The sequence below is a fragment of the Leptodactylus fuscus genome, chromosome 8, assembly GCF_031893055.1.
Source record: "Leptodactylus fuscus isolate aLepFus1 chromosome 8, aLepFus1.hap2, whole genome shotgun sequence".
In the NCBI taxonomy this organism is placed as follows: domain Eukaryota; kingdom Metazoa; phylum Chordata; class Amphibia; order Anura; family Leptodactylidae; genus Leptodactylus; species Leptodactylus fuscus.
Genome location: NC_134272.1, coordinates 43,358,504 through 43,376,251, shown reverse-complemented (window position 1 = coordinate 43,376,251; position 17,748 = coordinate 43,358,504). Strand labels below are relative to the sequence as shown.

The 17,748-nt window shown below is 40.4% G+C and overlaps 1 protein-coding gene across 1 annotated transcript in view; it reads right to left on the bottom strand.

Moving 5' to 3' along the window:
* Positions 1–15,671: 15,671 nt before the first annotated feature.
* The window catches only part of CALCRL (calcitonin receptor like receptor), a 69,998-nt gene continuing 67,921 nt past the window's right edge, over positions 15,672–17,748 (bottom strand). The window contains exon 13 of the mRNA XM_075285152.1: positions 15,672–16,802. Coding sequence (XP_075141253.1) covers positions 16,581–16,802 — 222 coding nt within the window. The 3' untranslated portion in view covers positions 15,672–16,580. The remainder of the gene's footprint in view (positions 16,803–17,748) is intronic.

Below are 17,748 nucleotides of genomic sequence, written 5' to 3'. Positions count from 1 at the left end.
AAAAACCCGGAAAAAACCCGCCAGAAGTAGTGATTTTTCACCATCTCACCTTACAAAATATGCTATAAAAAGTGATCAAAAAGTCATATACACCCCACAATAGTACCAATAAAAAGCGCACATTGTCCCGCAAAAAATAAGCCCTCAACCAACACTGTCAACCGAAAAATAAAAATGTTACGTCTCTCAGAAGATGGCGATGCAAAAAACATTGATTTATGTCCCTAAATGTGTTTTTGTTCTGCAGAATTAGTATCGCATAAAAAAATACTATAAATGAGGTATCGCCGTAACCGTACCGACCCGCAGAATAAAGGTCACATGTTGCTTATATTGTACGCTACATGGCAAAAAATTTAAAAGGTAGAATGCAATGCCAGGATTGATTTTTCTTTAAAAAAAATCCTGCAAAAAAGGGTTAATAAAATGTATTCAATAAGTTGTAGGCACCCAAAAATGGTGTCATTACAAAATGCATCACATCCCGCAAACAACAAGCCCTTATATGGCCACGTCACCAGAAAAATAAAGAAAATATAGCATCTACCAATGTGAAGACAAACAACCCCAAAATCGCCAAATCATTAGAATACAACTGGCTGCAGCAGGAAGGGAATATATAAGCTGTGCGAGCGAATATCAGCGGACACCCCAGATTTACAGCTTACGAGGGAAAAGACACCGGAAGTGACCCCCTAAGTGACCCCAGAGTGACTCCCCAATCATGGGACATAGTAGGGAATGTGGTGTTTGCAATGTTCTCCGCACCGCTTATATATTCCCCTTTGCCATCCGCTGTGCAGTCATGTCTGGAATACTAATACTCACTACACCCCCTGATACATTCTTTGAGGGGTGCAGTTTTCAAAATGGGGTGACTCCTTTGGGGAATCCAGTTTTCTGGTACATTATAGGCTCTACAAACATGACATGGCGTCCAGATACCAAACATCTGAATCTGTGCTCCAAAAGCCACATCGCGCTCCTTCCCTTCTGCGCCCTGCTGTGTGCCCAAACTGCAGTTTATGCCACATGTATGACACATGTATGACACTGGTGTACCCAGGATAACGGACGTAATGTCATATGTGGGTATAAACTGATATTAGGGCACAGCTGGACACAGAAGGGAAGAAGGGTTATTGGGTTTTTGGAGCACAGACGGTTTGGTTTTTGGATGCCATGACACTTTTGCAGAGCTGAAGCGCCAGTAAAGTGGAATCCCCTGATATGAGACCTTATTTTGGAAACTACACCCCTGAAGGATTTATCCAGGGGTACAGAGAGCATTTTTAACCCCCAAGTGTTGCTATAACATATTATCCATAAATGAATACAAAGCTGCCTGTGAGAGGTGAAAATGACCATTTTTCCAGGAATCCGTCATTTCAGTGCGTAATATGTTGTGCCCGACTTGTATCAGAGATGAACGCTCTAAAATCTGTTGTGCCCGGGATACCCGCTTACCAGTTTTTGGAGTGTGTATCTCTGCTGACATAAGTTGGGCACAACATATCAGATACTGAAATGGCGAATCTCTGGAAAACTTCATTTTTAACTTCTCATTATCAGTTGCAATTTCATTTCTGGAAACCAAATAAATGCAACCCTCAAGGGTTAAAATGCTCGCTACGCCACTTGATAAATGCCATCAGTGGGGTAGTGTCCAAAATGGGGTGACATGTCTGCAGATTCCACTTTATTGGCAATTCAGGGGCTTTGCAAAAGTGGCATGGTGTCCTAAAACCAAACTGTGCTCCAAAAACCAATATAGCGCTCCTTTCCTTCTGTGCCCGGCTGTGTCCAAACAGCCTTTCTACCCACATATGGCATTAAGTACGTTATCCTGGGTACACCAGTGTCATACATGTGGGCATACACCGCCATTTGGGTACACAGCAGGGCGCAGATGTGAAGGAGCGCTATGTGCTTTTGGAGTGCAGATTTAGATTGTTGGTTTTTGGACACCATGTCATATTTGCCGAGACCCTAAAATTTCCCCTACAAAATGGGGTCACTTCTTGGCGAATTCCAGTTTACTGGCACCTACAGGGCTCTGCAAAAGCAACATGGCGCCCCGAAAGTCCCTCTAACACTGTACCCTAAGAGCTAAAAAGCGCAGTGCTCCTTCCCTTCTGAGCCCTGCTGTGTGCCCAAGCAGCAGTGTACACCCACATATATAATTTTTTCTACCCGGGATGGCTCCTTAATAGTTTTAGGAGTGCAAGTCTCTGACAACATAAAGTGGGGGCAACGTATTGGGCACCGAAATGGCATATTTCTTTAAAAATTTCAATTTTCATTTTGTACATTAATTTTTGGGAAGCATTTTTAGGCTCAGAGTGATAATACCCCTTGATACATTCCTTGATGGGTGTAGTTTTTAAAATGGGGTCACTTTTGAGGGGTTTCCATTGTATTGATACTTTAGGGGTTCAGCAAATGCGACATGGCACCTGAAAACTATTCCAGCAACATCTGCCCTCCAAAAGCCAAATAGCGCTCATTCCATTCTGAGCCCCACCATGTCCCCATACAGCAGATTATGGCCACATATGGAGTATTGCCGTGTTTAGGAGAAATTGTGTAACAAACTGTGGGGGTCTTTCTCTCCTTTAACCCCTTGTGAAAATGAAAACTTTGGGGATAAAGGGACATTTTAGTAATTTTTAACCTACACATCCCTAAGGTAGTAAAATCTGTGAAACGGCTATAGGGTCAAAATGTTCACTATACCCCTCAATGATTATCTTAAGCGGTCTAGTTTATAAAATGGGGTCATTTATGGGGGGTTTCAATTGTTTTGGTAACGTAAATCTTGTTTGAATGTGCAATGGGCCTAAAATATCTGCAAGCAAAATTTGTGTCTTGAAATCCAGTTGGTGATCCCTTCTTTTTGGGCCCTGCCGTGCGTCCGTACATAGAATTAAGGCCACAAAGTGTACATTTTTGAACACGGGAGAAATGGAGCCATCTATTTTGGGGTGTTTTTCTTCATTTTCATGTGTTATGTGCAAAAAATCTGCCTTTAAAATTACTCTTTTGTGTAAAAAATATGAGAATTTTTTGTTTGACGCAAATTATTTTAAAACCTATGGGGTCAAAATACTCACTATACCCCTCAATGAATACCTCAAGGGGTCTAGTTTATAAAATGGGGTCATTTATTGGGGTTTTCAATTATTTTGGTAACTCAAATCTTGTTTAAATGAGCAATGGGCCTGAAACATTTAGAAGCAAAAATTGTGTCTTGAAATCCAGTTGGTGCTCCCTTCTTTTTGGGCCCTACTGTGCGTCCGTACATGGGATTAAGGCCACAAACTGTACATTTTTGACCACGGGAGAAATGGGGTCATCTATTTTGGGGTGTTTTTCTTCATTTTCTTGTGTTATGTGCAAAAAAAAACGGCCTATAAAATGACACTTGTGTAAAAAATATGAATTTTTTTTTGTTTGACGCAAATTTTCTCAAAACTTATAGGGTCAAAGTACTCTCTATACCCCTCAATGAATACCCTAAGGGGTCTAGTTTATAAAATGGTGTCATTTATGGGTGTTTTCAATTGCTTTGGTAACTCAAATCTTGTTTAAATGTGCAATGGACATAAAATATCTGCAAGCAAAATTTGTGTTTTGAAATCCATTTGGCCCTCCCTACCTCTTGGTCCCTACTGTACGTGCGTATATAGGACTAAGGCCACAAAATGGACATTTTTTAACACGGAAGAAGTGGGGTGATATATTTTGGGGTGTTTTTCTTCTTTTTGATGTGTTGTGTGCAAAAAAACTGGCTTTAAAATGACACATATTTGAAGAAAATGAAAATGTAATTTTTTTTCGGCATTTGTAATAATTCTTGCAAAACAATATTTGTTTGATCAAAATGCTCACTATACCCCTCAAAGAATACCTGAAGGGGTCTAGTTCTGTCATTATGCCACCTATTCCTGTCTGCAAACATAGCTTGGTACAGGAAAAAAAATCACACACTCAAAATTTCCAAAATTTGCTTATAAACTTGATAAACTTGTAAATTGTCTAAGTTACTCAAATATGCTAAAATTATCTCAAATATGCTTGTAACACAAAAGGAACATTTGGAAATATATAACTACTAACTTTTTTGCCCTGTATTATTGTGTATATGTGAGATATCGCAGCTAAAAATGGAAAACATTGAAAATTTTTCAAAATTTTCAGCATTTGCGGGTTTTTTAATAAATTTACGCAAGTTATATCAGTCTAATTTTACCTTCTCAGTAAAGTACAACATGTCACGAAAAAACAATATCAGAATCGCTTGGATGCAATATACTGTTACAGAATTATTCACTGATAAAGTCACACAGGCCAAATTTCAAAAATTTGGCTTGGTCATGAAGGTCCAAAACAGGCTGGTCACTAAGGGGTTAAAGGGGTACTCTACTATTACAATATGGGAAAAATACAGAATATGTAAAAGATTACTTTTTGAGCTGATTGTTTGGGATTAGCATTTGGCTTACATCCGTTTATCTGATGGCCATCCGTTTACATAGAGATCAATATTTAAAAAAACATGGATCCATTTCAAACAGCATACCATACTTTTGTGTCTTTCCAATAAATGGATTTGTTTTGATCTCTATATAATCGGACGGCTATCTGTACCTTTTTCGCATACATTAAATGGATATAAATGTAATCTAAATGGAGGCTTATTCATAGTTCCAAGTTACTGTAAAGCTGTAATGAAGACATATAGAACAATGGATGTATTGCCCTTCTAGCTTCCTAGACTTAAACCCAAAGACCTAACTATGAAGATACAAAGAGCTAATGAAATATGGGACATGAGGACAGGGAAGATTCTAGATGTCCCACCAGTCATCCCATAGAAGTACATAGCAATTAATATCTACCCAACCTGAAATAGTTGATAACAGAGATCAATAGAGGGAGATAAAATGGACATTTCTAGGTCAAAATGAGATTAGAAGTTATAAAACTTACTTTGCCAAAGTTGCCCCTACCCAAAATCTTGTGGAGGTTGTAGTGGCTGATGGTAAGCCCAGGGTAGGGGCCTGATGTTTCAGCTTCTTGGCTGCTCCCAGGGGTTGGCTCCTGGTTCTCTGATCCTTTCTTCTGAGTTCTTCTTTTCTTGTTCTTCTTCAACCCAGTCTCGCTCTCCTCTTCCCTCTTCTTCTTTTCTTCTCTCTTCTCCTCTCCATCTTCTCCTCGTCCAGTGGACGCCATTCTCCTTGTCTCGCACAATCCAAAAAAAATCCGAACAAATAGAAACACTTCTAATCGCCGCCGTCGACAGTTAGAAACTGAATGTGAGTTGGCCGTGTGCAGGTGACATCATGTCAGGTCATGGAATCCTCAGGTGGCACCTGCCAGGCAGTGGTCCATTGACCTGCACTGCCATATACTCTGTGGTGTTGGCATCATGGGGGACCTTGTAGTGTCCAGAGGACTGAGAGAGAACCTTATGGTGACTGCTAGTGCTGTGTTATCAGTAGTTGGGGGATGAAGTGACTGGTATATCATGGCTGGCAGTGCCATAGTTCATATATAGCTAATATATATACATAGTTTTTCTACTAATATGCATGGAAAGAATATTTCTATAATACATGCTCCTGGGTGTCTATAAAATAAAAATAATTTTTAAAGTGTGCTGGCAATGGTTAAAGGGGCGCTCTAATGTTAATAATACTGTATAATAATAATACATTTTATTTATATAGCGCCAACATATTCCACAACACTTTACAAATTGTAGGGTTCAAGTATATACATTACAGATTAATACTCAATTCACACAATGGGACTGAGGGCCCTGATCGCAAGAGCTTACAATCTATGAGGTAGAGGGAGTGACACAAGAGGTAACAGGGCAGCATCAGAGGTAACATGGCTTATATAGTGATCCAGACATATTATGTGATAGAGGTTACTGTCATTACACATAGATAAAGCTGTATGAGCCGTCACCAGTCAGTGCCCTCTAATGTGCATATGGTGCCTGGACTAATAAAGTTACAGTCTGATACATCATATCCTGTAGGGTAATGTGGGAGTGTGAACTGGAGGGTTCGTTTTAGGGATTCTAACTGCAGAAGAGATTATATTAGGAATTGTGATAGGCCTGTCTGAAAAGATGTGTCTAGTTTTTGCTTGAAGCTGTAGAAATTGGGAGTCTGTCTGGGGTAGAGCATTCCAGAGATGTGGTGCAACTCGAGACAAGTCTTGGATACGGGAGCGGGAGGTTTTGAGAACAGGATGTTAGTCTTAGGTCATTGAGTGAATGGAGAGCTCAGGTTGGGCAATAGACAGAGATGAGGCAGGAAATGGAGGTGCAGCATTAGGGAGAGCCTTGTGGATGGGGGTGATAAGTTTATATTGTATTCTGTATTGAATAGCCAGCCAATGCAATGACTGACACAGACCGGAAGCATCACTTTCTCCTTTAAGAAAAGCCTTTACTATGTACGGTAGGAAGGTTTAACCATTAAATTTGTAATGGACCCAGCAAACTGTAATAGTGCCCCTGGTGGTTACAACTACACTCCTGGGTTCTATACATTGTATGCTACATCTGTAAAGGATTGCTCCTCCTACAGGTACAATGGTCTCCTACATCTGCTGTGTAACCTGATCTGTGGTTTTCTTTCTGCTCCATATCAAGTTATTCTTCAGTTATCACCATGGATTTCACCATTTACAATTTATAGGGTGAAATGTGCGGCCCACCCACCACATTATGTTATAAATACCCCTAGAAACACACAAGCCATTTGGTCTGATTTTTGCTACTGTAGAATTTGGGTGAATATTCTACTGATTTCTATGATAGAATATCATTTGCAGACCTGTCCTGTATAGATTTATCATTATAGGGATATCATGTCTTGTATTAGGGCTCATTCACATCTGCGCCCGGTCTCCGTTATGCAGGTTTCCGTTTCCTGCCTGAAACTGGGCAGGAAACGGAAACCTGCAGGTATTTTTCAAATCCATTCAAATGAAGGGGTTTGAAAAGTGTCCTGCCGTGAGCGCCGGTGAGCGTTTTGGGCTCTCCGCGGCAAAACTGTTTTTTGTTTTTTTTTAACTGGACACAAAGTTGGACATGCAGGACTTTGTGTCCGGTTTAAAAAACAAAATGGTTTCACCACGGAGAGCCCAAAATGCTCACTGGTGCTCACGGCTGGACTCGGCATGACAGGTTTGCGTCTTCTGCATGCAGAAGAAGGAAACCTCAGAACGGAGACCAGACGCTGGTGTGGACTCAACGTTAGACGTTTGTAGGCTACAGATGACTGGTGTAATGACGGGTTTGGTTCATGTTCCCTAGAACATGGGTTGGCAGTCTTGTGTTCTCCAGCTTTTGGGGAACTAAGTCCTAGAATGCCTACTTGCTCTGCTCTTCTTATAGCTACCCATAGAAGTGAATTGAGCCCGCTGAAAATTCTAGTCTCACAGCAGCTGGAGTGAAGAAGATTGCTGATCCCTGCTCTCAATGAGGTTTTGCCATGAAAGACAATTATCGCCTATTCATCCGGAGAATGTGGATCTGCAAATCCCCTATGCATGCCATCTCTACGTGACTGTAACACAGGTGCGTACCATAACCTGAGCTCCTTTCACCGCTATGGGGCTTCTGCTTCCATTTTGCCTGACAGCCCCATATCGGTGAATGGAGCGCAGGTCATGTACCATGATCGTCGACTGCATGTATATGTACAGTTAGTTTATGGTCCCCATTCCCCCGATCGCTGGGGATCCCAACAGATGGACCCACAGGGATCTGACACTTAACCCCTAACATGTGAATAGGGTATAAGTGTCTTTTATGGAATAAACCTTTTAAATGTCTCTGGACATAACTTGCATCAATTTTACAGATAAGCTGCTTCTGTTTAGGGTAGTAATAAATAGTGAACACTAGATGGCGCAAGAGCAGCACTGCCTACACAATACAGAATTACAGAGGTCACTACACAGGTCTCCTGCGTCATCTGTTATACAGGCCAGGCTCAGACTGGCCCATTGGGTTAATGGGAATTCCCCTGGTGGCTCCATGCTTTTATGGGGTCCAGCCAGGCTCCCGCTGACTTTTTAATAGGCGATTACTCCAGCTAGTAACAACTACTATTAACTTACCTATCACTGCTCCTGTCCACAAAAGCTTACACCACTTTCTCTTTATTCTTCAACCTCGTGGGGGCCTGTAAGCCATATATGACATCATCATGTCGGAGTATAATGTGCAGCGCACAGGACCTGCTGGAGGCTGAAAAATAAACAGGCAGCAGAGGAGGCGTCTGTGGGCAAGAGCAGCGATATGTAAGTTAATAGCGGCCTTTACCCCAGGAGGTAGTGGCCTTGTCACTGTATGGGGGCTTGTAAAGGGATCCTTACTGTATGGGAGCACTTACTGTATTGGAGCCTGTACTATATTGGGACCTCCCTTTATGGTCCTATAGGACTATAAAGGGAGTGATATACCTGTATTGGGGAGTCAGTAAGCATTAAATTATACTGTGTGGGGGCTTGAAAAAGGGGACGCTATACCGTGTGGGGGCCAAGAGATAAGGCGTTATACCACGTGGGGACCAGGAAAGAGTGTGTTATACTGAGTGAGGGTGAGTAAAGGTGGCTTTAGACCATTTGGGAGTCAAAAAAGGGAGCCAGTTTGGGAGCCAGTAAAGGCTGTGTTATACCATGTGGGACCAGTAAAGGGTGTGTTATGTGTTACACTGTGTGACGGTCAGTAATGGTGGCATTATACCACGTGGGACCAGTAAAGGGTACCGTAGCTCTTCAGTGTCAGAAGGGCATTTCTGACAGTCTGAACGCCCCTCCTGACAGAAAAGTCTATAGCGCTGTACTGTGAGAGGGGGCGTTCCTTACCACCCAGCCATAAGGGTACCCTTATGTACACCTGATGAAGAAACCGGTCATAGGTTTCGAAACGCGTTGTGTGGAAAGGTTTTAATAAAGATTCATTGGCAAGACTATGGTCGGTAAGCGCGGATTTCTTTCATTTCATCTACACTGTTTGTGGAGTTTGAATTGGTCCTGGTTCTGTGATTTCTTGCTGAGAGTAGTTTCATTGTTGTACCATTGTGCCGCAGTGATAGTGTCTGCTCTAATGGCTGAAACAACAATCTCAGTCATGTAACCCCTCAGACGCCACAGTCAGTACAGAATAATATATAAAATTTAAGTACTGGTTTATCAAGAACAATCTTTTCCACCAGCCGGAGTTTCCACCTCTTTATAATGAAGATTACACTTTGTCATAAATCAGGCACATCCTCCGAGTCTATAGACCTAAACAGAATTCCACAGCAGCTCCTTGCTGGTGTAAAATTCACTGGCAGAAATGATGATAAATATAACGGGACCAGGAAAGTGACGTGACGCCAATAGCGGTAGGGTGGGCGGGTGGGTACCAGTGGGTACCAGCTGGGGGTATAGTGAGATGGCTGCTCTTCATTTCAAGTGAGAGGACAAAGATGGCTGCCGCTTATTAGCCTGGATGAGAGATGGATGAGTCAGTTTCATGAAAATTGCTCCTGAGTGTTCCTAGTCCTGTGTGTATCAAAGCTCAGGATAGGGCAGGTGGTACATAACATCAATTCATACCCGTGATTCCTCATCCTATCACTTTGGTAATACCCTGGTGGTCATGGGGTCAAGTTTAGTTGCTCTCTAATTTATGTGCTGGGGGTATAAAGTTCAAGGCTCACCAGCTATTGTAGCACCAAATACACTTATATACAAGTATTTGCAGGTGTCATGAAAGCTGGAAGCTGTATCGCACATTGACCACTGTAGGACGAACATAGCACCCCTGTATGTCAGGGTAGAGCTATTACCAGGTTAATCAAATGGGTTGTTCCCTAATATTGACCATCATCTTGGTAAGACGGTTCCATTTTCCTTTTCTATTGGAAATTATTGGATTCTTGGTCTAATTTTAGAGTAGACATATTAAATGTTAAGTTTTAACTTATATATTACTAGCTGGTACCTGCGACTTCGTCTGCGGTGATTGTAGCAGTGGGTATATACAGGCGTGGGTAAGGTTTTCGTACTGTGTATAAGGTATGGGATATGAAACGTAACTTTGTATCTTGTTGTTGCTGTAATTCAGAGAATACGTGAGACTTTTGTGTTGAAGTTCATTTGTATTTGAGCCGCTATATATACGGTGTTGTGAGAAACTTTACATAGTGACTTTGGGACAGAGGTATTTGAAGTTAACCCTTTCCCGCCGATGGCATTTTTGTGATTTTGGTTTTTAGTTTTTGACTCCCCTCCTTCTAAACCCCACAACGTTTTTATTTCTCCGCTCCCAGAGCCATATGAGGTCTTAATTTTTCTGGGACAAATTTTTCTTCATGATGCCACCATTATTTATTCTATATAATGTACTGGGAAGCAGGGAAAAAATTCAGAATGGGGTGGATTTGAAGAAAAAATGCATCTCTGCGACTTTGTTACGGGCTTTGGTTTTATGGCGTTCACTGTGCAGCCACAATGACCTGTCCCCTGTATTCTGTGTTTCGTTACGATTCCGGGGATACCAAATTTATAGGGTTTTATTTACATTTTGACCCCTTAAAAAAATCCAAAACTATGTTAAAATTTTTTTTTTTTGAAAAGTCGCCATATTCCGACAGCCGTAACTTTTTTATACGTGCGTGTACGGGGATGCATAGGGCGTCTTTTTTTGTGGGACCGGGTGTACTTTGTAGTTCTACCATTTTTGGGAAATGGTATTGCTTTGATCACTTTTTATTCAAATTTTTATCAGAATCAAAACAGTGAAAAAACGGCGGTTTGGCACTTTTGACTATTTTTCCCGCTACGGCGTTTACAGAACAGGAAAAATATTTGTATAGCTTTGTAGAGCGGGCAATTTCGGACGCGGGGATACCTAACATGTATGTGTTTCACAGTTTTTAACTACTTTTATATGTGTTCTAGGGAAAGGGGGGTGATTTGAATTATTAATCCTTTTTATTTGTTTTTAGATTTTTTTTACTTTTTTTTAAACTTTTTTTTTTGTATTTATTAGACCGCCTAGGGGTATTGACATGGGTGGGCAGTGTCGCGGATTGTCAGAGCGGTGGGGGTCGGCAAACATGGCTGCTCCGGAGTGTTATAGAGCGCCTCCTGGAGTATCGTTAAGGTGAGGGGCAAAGTGGTAAAGTATATATATATGTGATTGTGTGGGGTTAGGGGCTAAGCTGTAGAGGGTAATATGAATTTTGTGGCTTGCTATGGTCCAAAGTGTGTGAGATTGCAGAGATGGTGTTGTGAGTTTGGGGTTTGTGGGGGTCCTGGCACAAACGTATGTGCGCTATTGTGACGAAAAGTAGCCTATTGCGCAATCGGGTGTATTAACTATGTTTGTGGAAACTTTCAGCCAAATCGGTCGAGCGGGTTTTGCGTGATTGAGGAACAAACATCCGAACATCCAAACTCACAAACCCACAAACTTTCACATTTATAATATTAATAGGATTAGGGATCCATGCTTTTGGCTTGTACATTGACGTCTTAGTGACAGAACAAAGTTGCACATCAGAAACATTTGAGCAGCCATACAGTCCCTGACAAAAGTTCTGTCACTTATCCATGTTGTGGAATCAAAAGCTTATATCCTACCCCAAACATGCTCAATGATGTTCATGTCTGGTGACTGGGCTGGCCAGTGCTGGAGCACCTTCAGCTTCTTTGCCTTGAGGAACTTTAATGTAGAGATGGATGTATGAGATGGAGCACCATCCTGCGGCAAAATTTGACCCCTTTTAGGATTGGGAATGTAAGAGGAAACTAATACATCTTGGTATTTTAGGCTATTGATATTGCCTTCCACCTTGCAAATGTTTTGCATACCCCCATACTGAATGTAACTGAACACCATGATCTTACACCCAGAATACAGTAAAGTTTGGTGGTGGGATCTTGCATCCATACGGGCTCCAGTAGGTCTCCTGCAGTATTTGCGATAGCTGTGATGTAATTCAACTGAAGATTCATCTGAAAAATCCACATTTGCCACTTTTCCATTGTCCATCCGTTTAGCAGGCTGTGGGCCTTTAATTGCCTTTTGTTTCGTGATGGCTTCTGGGCACTAATTCGACCATGGAGGACATTTCGAGGCAGAATCCTACAAACTGTTCTAGTTGACACAAGGACTTGAGGTGACCAGGCCTGTTGGAGCTCTGCTGCAGTGGAAGAGGGGCTGGTTTTGATTTTCTAACCAACAAACGTTCCTCCTGAGCCGTTGTCTTGTGGGGTCTGCCGGACCTGGGCTTGCCAAAAACATCTCCAGTCTGGTCAAATCTTTTTTTTTAAATTCTTTGTACTTGACGCTGAGACACATTAAAGGTGCCAGCCATCTCTGCAGTGGATCTGGTCTTCAGCCTCTTGATAATCAAGGCTTTGGTCGCAGGGTTGAGTTTTGGCATGCTGTCAGAGGTGAAGTTCAAGTGAAGGTTTGGAGTGCTGGAGTTCTTCTTATACACACCCACTTATTAACCGATCAATTAGTGAGCACCGGCGAGGCTGTACACTAGGATTGGGGGCATCACATGACAAGGCGACAAAACTTTTGTCTTGCCAAAAACTGACCGTTCTGTGTTCATTAAATGATCAATATTTTGCCATTGAAGCCAATTTATTTTCTTTATAAAAAAAAACACATTTGGGAGGGTTTCAGCTTTCATATGAGTCATTTCTTAAACCAACAGATGAATTTAAAGTCAGGTTATAAGCTTTTGATTCCACAACATGGATAAGTGACAGAACTTTTGTCAGAGACTGTAAAAGGGAGCATCAAAGACTTGCTGACTGCACATAAATGCCAACAGAACCCTGGAGTCCAGACACAGCTGCTGAGCGTCCGGCAGAGGCACCATTGCTAAGTGCTGTAGACACTTCTAAGAGTATGTAAACTAGTGCGGTTGCACATTGGCATGAGCTCTACACACTCAAAGGGCCACCACATACATGCCACATATACAGATCTCTTCTCAAACTAGGCAGAACCTCCTTAGAGAAATGCTGACTACAACTCTCTATATTTAGTAAACCAACTTAACCCAGAAATCCATTGTTCCTCCTACTTTAAGAAGATTAGGTTATTTTATCATTGCCTCTATCCTCCCTAGACTGCAGGCTCCTGACCCTAAAGAAAACCCTATCACTTTGAGGAACTGACAAAGGCTACTAAAGATATTCCCACTGGAAAAGCTGCACTCTATTTACTACAAAAAACTGGGATGGGAACTTTCTCTGTATTTACTGAAATCCTACAATTCACTTGTCACAGGTTAGCCTACAAGCCCACATTGCAGTAATATCAGAAAGACCCACATTATGTAATTACCTTCCTATCTCCTTACTTAGCATTGTCATTAAACACTTAGCCATGATTATTTCATACTGGCCCGTACCACTAATAGGAGACCTGATCTACTCCTATCAAGCTGGGCTCATGATGGGAAGGGAAGCTAACATCACAAAGGCAATCAACCTGTTTTATGAAGTGAGCATGTCTCAAAAGAGACTGTTGTGCTCAGTATCTCTATGGATGCTGAAAAGGGCCTTGACCATGTTAACTCCATGACGCAATGGTCACACATGTGCATTGCTTTTACTCCCAACAATCTCTTTACTGTGAATGCAGCTGCAGAATGCAGCCACGACTGCCATTTTGTTTAAACAGAAGACCCCTGTTCTCATGAAATGTGGGGTTTCATTGGTGGGGCCCCCAGCAAACAGACACTTATGACTCAACGTGTTAATAGGTTGTAAGTTGTGATTGTCAAACTCCCATACAGAATTAGAAAGACCCACGCATATGCAACCAACGCTCCATTCTGAGCGGTCAAAGGTAGGGGACGGCCATTCTTGAAATAGATGTGGGTCTCACGTTCTGTGGGTAAACCATAAATGCGTCAGATGATAATATGTTTTAGTTTAGTGTGTATGATCATGAACACAGATTTAGACACATTTCTGGGAACAATGCAGCGGTTACCACTGGAAACAAGAAACTTCATTTCTGAACAAGGCCTAATTCTTTTGCATATAAAATATAGTTTTATTTCAGCATTCATAGCTGCTTTATTTCACCTAAAAAGAGACAAATTGCATGACTATTACTGAAATACAAAACACATATACATTTTATTCAATAGGTTTGTAATACAAATAGATTAATAAAAGGGTTAACGTAAATACCATATAAGCGAAAAAAAATAATCATACAAACAGATCCTTCTAACTGATAATAAGAGCTAAATACATTCAGTGGTCTTTCCAATACTGCGCATATTCATAGCTGGTTCATTTCACTGCATGTCGAATACAGAAACACAAAATATATGCACTTTTTCCATAAATGTGGAATACAAATAGACTAAAAAGGGTTAAATATAAGATATAAAGTTAGTAGTAAACTTATTAAAATAATGTTTGGCATTGTGCCATTCCTCTGTTATTCCTACTAGAAGTTTATGAATAAATTGACAACTGGGTGTAACCATTAACTGCCCTTGCACAGTCTTACACTATCCAACTTTGCTGCTAATGTCAGGAACACGTAGGAACAAACCCATTTGGGATCAAATTTTTCATAAATGAATAGAAGGAATATATAGGGTTGGCATAATTCAGAGTACGAAATAGATGCTACAGAATGGTAAATTTATGGAGCTTTATAACTCTAAATATTAGGATACTTTTCACAAACATAAGTAAGATAATAAGTTATTAAAAAACAATCAAATTAGTGTTCTGTAGATAGAGATCTGGCACATTGTAGAAGTGGCGCTCAGTACTTTATAAGCATAGGTGACTGGTGGAGGTTGCTATTTTAGTGTAGGAGTGCCATAATGGAGATCCAAATTTGTTTAGCGGTATAACATGGCTGCTGAGCTATTCTCCACTTAGTAAATATAACATACATATTAATTAAAATTCAGTTAATTAAAAGTTCCTTATGTTCTTCACATCCATTATGTTCCGCAATTTCTCAGTATGTGTTCCTAAGACTAAGAAAGTCGTCTTACTGTAAACAAAGCTGCTTTTGATACGCCATGTCAAGGATTGTCATGATTAGCTATAGCTTGCCAAAATTATACCAAGTGCTAACATTGATAAACCGCATTTTACAATTTTAACTAGTAGAATATTATTTCATATATAACAATGCAATAAGAAATACCATTGTGTCAAGTGTGTTAAGCATTAAGTCTCATGAATCTACCATTTCAGCTATATTTGTCTTCCACAAAACAGAAGACCAGAAGAAAGACACTCACCATATATATATTTAAAAAAAACAGCTGGTAGCCATAGATCTATCCATTTCCCGTCATTCCCACATATAAATGCACATTTGGATTGGCTAAGTTTCACCTAATGTGTGCGGGTCCTTTTTCAGTTGACTTAAAGGAATTTTACATCTGAGCACACTATGCCCTACCCACAGGATAAGACATAACTTGCAGCTCAGTGGGGAAACACCTACTCAGACCCTCAATGATTAGAAAAATGGGGGATCTTTGTTCTCCATTCTGAATGCAGCGGTGGTCAGGCAGCACTTGCGTGACTCCATCTACTTAAATGGGAGTGCTAGTGATAGTTGAATAGTGTCGGTGATATAGTGCTATAGTGTGCAGCTAACTACAGCGTATTGTTATATAGTGCCATAGTGTGCAGCTAACTACAGCGTATTGTTATATAGTGCTATAGTGTGCAGCTAACTACAGCGTATTGTTATATAGTGCTATAGTGTGCAGCTAACTACAGCGTATTGTTATATAGTGCTATAGTGTGCAGCTAACTACAGCGTATTGTTATATAGTGCTATAGTGTGCAGCTTACTCCCATTGAAATGAATGAAGCATGCAGATGCTGCCTGACCACCGATCCATTCAGAACTAGAAACAAAACTCTCAGGGGTCTGAGCTGTTGGACCTCCACTGATCAGCAAGTTATGCCTTACCTTATGAATAGAGCATAACATACCCAGATGGGAAGCCCACTTACAATAAATAGAAAGAACCATTGAGAAACACATTTACAATTTTATTATATGGCTTTAATGTTCTAGTTTTAGTGGTAAATTTGTTTTTACCTAAATAAACCGCACACTATCCGCTTTTCCCTTTTATAAGACATTCCATAGTATAAATAACTTGCAGAAAACAAGATATCAAAATGTAAGTAACAGATTTTAGTTGAAATGTTTATGCATTAAAATACATAATTATGATATACATGTCAGTGTAATGAAAAGGAAGAACTACCTTACTGAACTAGTACGTAACAAAAGCAATATGTTAGATATTTAATGAAGAGAAAAGTCTACATAAGAAGTCATTCTTCACAAACCTCTTATAAAAGTGTAACACAAGTGCAAACAAACTTTAATGCAGTTTACAGCAAATATACTTTGCATAAAAAGTATATATAAATATATATTGAGCCACTCTTAATATGTGTAAAGTAGATATTGCATGTAGACAGCAGTCAAACAGTAATACTTGAGCAGAAACATACCCACTTCACATATAAGGTTTTTCTGGTTTATAAGAAATATTTTCCATGTCATGGTAGTTTTTCCCATTTGAATGCTCATTGCTATAGTCATGGGTAAAGGTGGTGCCCTGGGCTTCACTGATCGAGGATATGGTGTATGAAGCGGAACGGAGACCTTCAGAATGTGCAAAACTGTTCCCAAACTGAATTCGGTACTGATTCCAATGTCTCTTTAGAACAGCTTGCACCTGGAATAATGAAATTATTGCAGATATATTAAGGCAAATTGGTGTCATAAATTCTGTAGTTACAAAATATGGCTAACAAAGCAATGCATAAACACTTTAAATGAAGACGTCTTATGGAACATGCGTCACTTTCAGGCACTTTTCACAATCCACACCAGCTAATACTCTTCAGAAGCATTTGTCAAACTTTTTGTACTTAAACTGAAAGGGAACATTCTGCCTGAACTACAGATGGTGTCACTATGTGTCACTCAAAGTATTGCAATGTTTCACAGAGAACATGGTTTTAAGTTGGGCACAGGGCACAAGTCTGGGAATGGGGAGAGAAGTACGCTGTAGGCCTTCTTCCTGTTTGTGTATAGAGAAATACCTGGCAATTAACCCCTTAAGGACACAGGATAATGCTTGGCGACTTTTTCGTCATATTTCCCTATATGAGGGCTTATTCTTTGTTTGACGAGTTGAACTTTCAATTCATACCATTTTGGGGTACATATGCTGATTTATTAGCTTTTAATAGAGTTGTCGGGGGTCCGTGTGAAAAACCTACAATACTATCTTAATTTTTTGCATTTTGTTTTTACAGCATTTACTCTGCATTAAATATAACACAGCAATTTTGTCTGGCAGGTCATTACAATTACTTTAATACCATATTTATATTGGTTTTATCGTGTATTTTTAAAGCTCACAATATTTTGCTTTTAATGCACAAAATATTTCCTGTGAAACAGTTTAAGTCTTCTGCATGTCTGAGAATATTATGCATTATATTGAGATGTAATATGATGCATTATAGGGAGATATCATGCATAGCGGCCTGATCACTGCTTTTCTAGACCGACAGCTTTTTGTCAGTCTAGTACAGTAAAGCTCGGGCTATAATACAGTGAGTTCCATGCACACAGCTGCGTTCAATGCAGTATATGTGGCCCTCATGCAGACT